The sequence below is a fragment of the Mobula birostris genome, chromosome 30, assembly GCF_030028105.1.
Source record: "Mobula birostris isolate sMobBir1 chromosome 30, sMobBir1.hap1, whole genome shotgun sequence".
NCBI lineage: Eukaryota > Metazoa > Chordata > Chondrichthyes > Myliobatiformes > Myliobatidae > Mobula > Mobula birostris.
The window spans coordinates 8,327,841-8,335,447 of NC_092399.1; the positions used below are offsets into that span (position 1 = coordinate 8,327,841).

At 47.5% G+C, this 7,607-nt stretch overlaps 1 protein-coding gene across 1 annotated transcript in view; it reads left to right on the forward strand.

Moving 5' to 3' along the window:
* The window catches only part of LOC140190579 (F-box only protein 39-like), a 58,883-nt gene extending 51,523 nt beyond the window's left edge, over nt 1–7,360 (forward strand). Inside the window, exon 5 of the mRNA XM_072247263.1 lies at nt 7,140–7,360. Within this exon, the coding sequence (XP_072103364.1) occupies nt 7,140–7,268 (129 nt within the window). The 3' untranslated portion in view covers nt 7,269–7,360. The remainder of the gene's footprint in view (nt 1–7,139) is intronic.
* Nucleotides 7,361–7,607: the final 247 nt, after the last annotated feature.

Sequence of the window (7,607 nt, forward strand, 5' to 3'; positions counted from 1 at the left end):
CTGTGTGGCTAGGCATGGCTCAAATACCATCTATAAATTTGCAGACGATACACCCATTGTTGGTCGAATCTCAGGTGGAGACGAGGAGGCGTACAGGAGTGAGATATGCCAACTAGCGGGGTGATGTCGCAGCAACAACCTGGCACAACATCAGTAAGACGAAAGAGCTGATTATGGACTTCAGGAAGGGTAAGACAAAGGAACACATACCAATCCTCATAGAGGGATCAGAAGTGGAGAGAGTGAGCAGCTTCAAGTTCCTGGGTGTCAAGATCTCTGAGGATCTAACCTGGTCCCAACAATCGATGTAGTTATAAAGAAGGCAAGACAGGGCCTATACTTTATTAGGAGTTTGAAGAGATTCGGCACGTCAACAAATATACTCACAAACTTCTGTAGTTGTACCATGGAGAGCATTCTGACAGGCTGCATCACTGTCTGGTATGGAGGGTCTACTGCACAGGACCAAAAGAAGCTGCAGAAGGTTGTAAATCTAGTCAGCTCCATCTTGGGTACTAGCCTACAAAGTACCCAGGACATTTTCAGGGAGCAGTGTCTCAGAAAGGCAGCGTCCAATATTAAAGACCTCCAGCACCCAGGGCATGCCCTTTTCTCACTGTTACCATCAGGTAGGAGGTACAGAAGCCTGAAGGCACACACTCTGTGATTCAGGAACAGCTTCTTCCCCTCTGCCATCCGATTCCTAAATGGACATTGAATCTTTGGACACCACCTCACTTTTTTTAATATACAGTATTGCTGTTTTTGCATGTTTTAAAAAAAACCTATTCAATATACGTAATTGATTTACTTGTCTATATTATTATTATTTTAATTTTATTTATTATTATTATTTTAATTTTATTTATTATTATTATTCTCTGCTAGATTATGTATTGTGTTGAACTGCTGTTGCTGTTAACAAATTTCAAGCAGTGATAATAAACCTGATTCTGATTAAGATCTCAAAGTTAGTAAGCAAATGGTTGAGTATGATGTGACTAATGTTCTGAGCTGTGTATATTTCAACGCAAGAAGTATTGTAGGAAATGCATGAATTGGCATGTGGAATTATGACATTGTAGCCCTTAGTGGGACCTGGTTTACGGGGTAGTGGAGGTATAATTTCTCCATTAGTGCTGACCACTTCATTCTTGTCTAAGCTGCTCCACTGTGAACACGATCTGTTAGGAGTCAACATGACGCTTTCAGATCAGGTCATGCACAGCACGTACCCTTGCTGCACTGCTCAGGTGTGTTTCTGGGTACAGGGGCTAGCGACCCTTGTGCCTGTTCTATGTGCTTGACAGATGATTTTTTTTGAGTTCTATCGCTGAGCAGCAGTGAACCATCTGATTGGCCTGTCAGAGTTCTCTTTGGGAACTAGTTGACTTGGTCAGCATTTCTGATCTGGCTATTGTTCACGATTGCACTTAATTAAAAAAATAAAGGGCAGAGCTTGCAGCTCAATATTCCAGTGCAACGTTGTTTGAGATGTGATAGGATGGGAGGGGTTAAAAGAGAAGGGGTGGGGTGTTACTAGTCAATGAAAACGTCATGGCAGTGCTCATTCAGGACACCCAAACCTCATTTGTACTCAGGCATTGCTTAATATATGTTTTACTCAAAGGTTATATTAATGCATGCTTTACTCTAATGTTTACTCTATTTTGATTGGAAAGTATAATAACCAGATCCTGATGAAGGGTCTCGGCCCAAAACATTGTCTGTTTACTTACTTCCGTGGAGGCTTCCTGACCTGCTGAGTTCCTCCAGCATTTTGTGTGCATTGCTATGGAGTTCCAATACCCGCATAATCACTTGTGTTTATCATATTATCCAGCCGTCCATGAAGAGGAAATATGATTTTCAGAAGTGATGCCTGTAATATCTCAGACTATGTTCTGTGCTGGTGGTTGCCCGCCGTGTCCGGAAAACTGTGCGGGAAAGTTTTTAAAGGGGAAAAGCCTTTGTACTGGGGCAGTTCCACTCCCTTGACCTCAGAAATCCAGGGCCAGTGGTACGAGCAAACTGGGAGCTTCCTTGGTTGCAGTGGATGACCATGACGTCTTCTGCGTCTTGTCACACCCTTCACGCTCCACGGAGCATTACAGTGCTGCCTTCCTGGCCATTGTATCTCACTGTAGGTCTCAACTGGCCAGACTTTGCATGCTAGGACAGGCATGTCTCTCTCTCTCACTGGGGTATCAGGCCCTCCAGCTCCCTCACCTGGTTCAGCCCGCCTGTCAGAGCCGTGTACCGAGGTGTGGCCACTGTCACACGCAAACGGCTACTTGGAGCCACAGGTGAGAGCTGCGTGTCCGGTGGGGACCAAACTTGAGAGAGCTGCCCCGGAATGGACATGGCAAGCTAACTGTATACTTCCAACTGTACATTTTGCTTAAAATGGTTTGTCTTGGCTTTATTTTAATTCTAATTCAGGAATCGACAAGCCTGTCTCAGTTGTACTTTAAAATGATGGCTAACAACATTAACCCGCCGCTGTCCGTAAGAGGTTTGTACGTTCTCCTCGTGACCGCGTGGGTTTCCTCCGGGTGCTCCAGTCTTCTCCCACAGTCCAAAGACGAACCGGTTGGTAGTTAAATTGGTTAGACCATTGGTCCATAAGACAAAAGAATTAGGCCACTCAGCCCATCGAGTCTGCTCCGCCATTCCATCATGGCTGAGAAATAGAGAAAATTGTACAGGGTCCCTAAACGTTCTAGGTGAAAAGGGATTGAATTTACTGAGGATGGGGGATGCTTTTGAGGGGCCGAGCAGGCAGTCGTGGCATCAGGAACGAAATCCCCTGGCACTCGGAATGGCTGTCCGTGTACCAACTCAGACGCAGACGTCTGGACATCCTCGCTTGAAGCAGGATCCATTGGAGCTGATTGCACCAACACTCATCGGTGAGGGAAGCCCTCGGAGCTGCCTTTAAGGAGCAGTGAAACTGCTTGCTTAGGCCATTGGACTATGGATGATACGCCGTGGTTTGATGTAGCCTAATGTCGAGGTCTGAGCCACTGTATTATGGAGGTCTGAAATGAACTGGGGACCACAGTCAGAAGAAATACCAGATGGGGCGCCCAACCGAGCAGCCCAGGTGCTGATGGATGCCCGAGACACGTCTGCGGCCATTGTTGATGCGAGAGGGATGGCCTCTGGCCACTTGGTGGTACGGTCCACCATGGTAAGAAGGTGTGTGAAACCTTGGGAGGAGGGGAAAAAGACCAACAATGTCCACATTGACATGGTCAACCCGTCTCTCAGGGACCTCAAAAGCTGCCAACGGCACCTGAACACGATGGGTTAATTCTTGCCCACTGGCTGCAGCCCAATCACGCATGTCCGTTCTGAGGCTGTGCAAAACAAACTTCGGTGGAACCAGTTTCTGCGAGGCCTTCCAGCCATGTACGGAGTTGGAAACAGTGCCTCCAGTTTGAGGGCAGGATGGAGTGAGGGTGACCAGTTGAGAAGTTGTACAGGAGGGAAAGCCCAGCTTCCCCGGATTAATGTCAGTCAGCTGCAGGCCTGTGACTGGTGCTCAGTAAGCCTGGACCTCTGGGTCAGTCGCTGCCATGCCGGCATAATCCACCCCTATGTGTACAGCCTCAATGGCTGGCCGGAAGAGGCAAAGAGCCTCTCACAGCAATACTTCTCCTCTTGACGTGTTGTATATCTGTTGTGAACTCTAATATGTAGACCAGTTGCTGCCGTGCAGACCAAGGGTCTCATATTTTGGCCATCGTGTGCACAAGGGGTTTGTGGTCCACAAACACTGTGAAGCGACCGTCTAGAAGAGAACAAAAATGGTGGACAGCCAGATAGAGACCGAGAAGCTCACAGTCAAACGTGCTGGTACTTCCTTTCGGGGGAATGGAGCTGCCGGCTGAAGAAGATGAACAGCTGACAGATGGCTCTGACCAGCTGCTCATGCACAGCACCCACAGCATAGTCTGAAGCGTCAGTTGTAATGGCTATGGGCGCATTGGGGAGCGGGTGTGTTAGGAAGAACTCACTTGGTATCATCAAATGCCTTGGTCATGTCTGCTGACCAGTCAATCACCTGTTTAGCGGTATTGCCTTTAAGCACACAATACAGGGGAAGCATTGTGCTGGCGTGTGGTTAAGGTGTTCGTCTAGGGATCTGAAGGTCGCTAGTTCGAGCCTTGGCTGAGGCAGCGTGTTGTGTCCTTGAGCAAGGCACTTAATCACACATTGCTCTGTGACGACACTGGTGCCAAGCTGTATGGGTCCTAATGCCCTTCCCTTGGACAACATCGGTGGCATGGAGAGGGGAGACTTGCAGCATGGGCAACTGCCGGTCTTCCATACAACCTTGCCCAGGTCTGCGCCCTGGAAACATTCCAAGGCACAAATCCATGGTCTCATGAGACTAATGGATGTCTATATAAAAAAAAACAAGGGAAGCACGAGTTCAGCAGCTCGTGGAGTGAACCAGTGATAGAAATTCACCATGGCTAAAAGCTCCTGTAGTTTTTTAGTCATGTGGGACGGTGGGAAATCCAAAATAGCAGCTACCTTTGATGGGAGGGGTTTTGTGCCTTCTGCGGAGATATAATGGCTGAGAAAGTCAATGGTTAATAACCCAAACGGGCATTTAGCAGGTTAATAACCGCCCCATGTTAGGTTAAGCACCAGAACAGTGTGCGGAGATGAGACACATGTTTGGATTTGGATGCCCTGGCGACAAATGTGTCACCCAGGTAAACAGAAAGAAAATCGAAGTGTTTTTAATACAGAGTCCATCAGCTGTTGGAAAGTCTCTGCTGCATTTTTTAGTCTAAACGCCATGTGCGGAAAGTCAAATAGTCCACCAGCCATTTTGGGAATGTCCTTCGAGCACACAGGTACCTGATGGTAGCCACTAACTAGATCGACTTTGGAAAAAAAAAATTTTCTGGCTGAATGTGCCAGAAAGTCTTGAGTGTGTGGGACTGGTAACAAATGGGGGTGGTTAAGGCAACACTGATCACCACATGGGCAGCAAACCACCACTGGACTTGGGCTCCATACGGAGGGGTCGAGCCCAGAGGCGATTTGACCGGTGCACAATTCCGAATCTTTTAATGTTGGTTGCCAGCTTTTATCCAATCTATGTGCGTGGGCATGGACTGGCGGGCCAGTTATGGGAATGTGGAGCTTGGCCCCATGTCGTGGAGAACGTGGGCTTAGTGAGGTCTGGGAATTCACCCAGCAGTCACATGCAGTGGTGCATATGTGCTTGAAAGAGTCGTTGTGAGGAAGCACCCAAAGTCCTTGACATCCCCAAGCCGGCAGTTCTTAAGTTCGACCAGCAGTCCTTGGGCTCACAGGAAATCTGCACTGAGCAGGATGAAGTCCCATGTGTAACACTGCCCACTGAAGTAGAGCATCATCCATCGTGTCCCGTAGGTTTGGATCCTGCTGTCAGGATCCTGCGGCCTCCAGCGAGATTTTGTTGCTCATCGATAGGCGAGGCTGGCAGCACACTCGCTTGATCACCCATGTCACACAGGAAACGTCGCCCTGAAAGGGTGTCTGTACTGAACAGTGGCCAACCCTGGCGGCTGGAACCCATGATATTCACAGACCTCTGATGTCCTGATGTGCTGGCATTGTCAAAACCACGAGGCAGTCGGCACTTCCTCGTGCTCCTACTGAAGTGAGCTTGGTAAAGGCACAGGCCCGACGTCATCTGTTTCGCAGGCATGGGCGTCCTTATGCTGCGGGGGCCTTGCTGTCCGGGCTTATTGAGGTAGAGAAAGGAGGACGAATGATGCGTTGCTACCTGGCTGAGTGTAGACGATCAGCCATTTTAGCAAGCTCCCTATAGTCCATCAAGGGTGCATTAGCAAGGGCTATGTGAACTTGATCGGGCATTTGCTTCATGAAGAGTTCTTTAAAAATAAAACAAGGATGGTGATTTCCCAGGAGAGACAGCCCGTGTTCCATTAGCTCTGAAGGCCTAACATTGCCCAGACCGGGTAAGGAGAGTGACTGTTTGACGTGCTCAGAATCCAGTAATCTAAAAGTCTGTGAAAGGTGAGTTTTCAGCTATCGTGTTCAGGTGGGTGTTTAAGCAGACGCATCACTCTCACAGCTGTAGAATTGTTGAGTGACCCTACCATGTAGAAACATTTGGTGTTGGCGGCAGAGATTTCTCATGGGGCGAACGGCCTCAGCTAGTACGAACCAAGCGATGGCATTTTGCTCCCAAATCTCCAGCAGTTTCAAAGCAACTGTGTTGGCTGACGTGTTCAATAACTCCGGAATCGTCCGAGAGCATCGGGATCAGCATTGTCGGTTTCCGTAAATAAAACAAAGTGAGGTGTCTCGGGTTTAACGAAACCCATAACACATTTTATTGAATTCCAAAACCTACACAACAAATACGCCCTAATAGACCTTTTATGTAATAACGTCACCACGTCAGACCAGCCACTTAAAGCAAAACCCCAACTCAATGCTGATGGTTGTGAATTATGTACAGTTCTCCCAATTATGTTGCCCTACTGAAGGGCGTATTCCGCATTGTATTCAACCAATCGTTCAATAAACAAACAAACGCAAGTGATTCTGCAGATGCTGGAAGTCCAGAGTAACACACACAAAGTACTGAGTCCCAATGGCCTGAAAAGTTGACTCTTTATTCCTCTCTACAGTTGCTGCTTGACCTGCTGACTGCCTCCAGCACCTTGTGTGTGTTAAGCCTGGTTTATACCTCTGCGTCAACGTGTCGCCGCAAACCCTACGCAAAGCCGACACGGAACCCTACGCAAGAGCCTGCGTTGCTGCGACGCGCACCTCTCCCAAAATGTAACTACGCGTCGCGGCAACGCAGACCGCAACAGCTGTGATTGGTCTGCTTGGTAGCATTGCATGTCATCCTACGCTGCAATAGGTTCCCATTGGCGACTGAAGGGCAGGGGAGGAACTCTGGCTGCAATGCTTTCCATAAAGCTTTACAGACCTCCGAAATTGTGGAGGACACATTGCGCTTTCACGAAAAAAGACGCTTGCGTCTTGTTTACCCCGAGAAAGACTACCATGACCATGAAGCCTATTGTTACACTGCTAACAATATTCTAACCTTTAAGACTTTTAATGTGATGGATATTCTGTTTAATCTGCAGGTGAGAATTTACATGCACAAGTATGAAACGAATGAAGAAGATAAGCAGCTACGAAACTTGTACACAAAGTACAGAGATCTAATCGACAAAGAACTCAATTATTTTGCAATTACTTACCCCTTGATGTAAAGAAGAACTCAACTGAATGGACAGACCAACTATAATACATTTAAGCAGTTATGGGTCCAATAAGTGTATTTGTCTGCCAGTCAAATAAAATCTTCCGAAGCTATGATGTTGTCAGATGTAACTAATGCAAAAGATCGAAACATCAGTGTCATGGGGAACTTGGACAAGTGGTGTGACAGATTATAACATCGAAACAGTGGGCTGTTGGTCTCCCCTCTCGTTGCTGCAGATGTGATATTTCTCTCTCTCCCTTGCTAGAGAGAGAGAGAAAACCTGTCTGAGGTGTTGAAGTGTTGGGGTGGATGTTAGATTTTGATGGACTCTAGATCATGGTCTCTG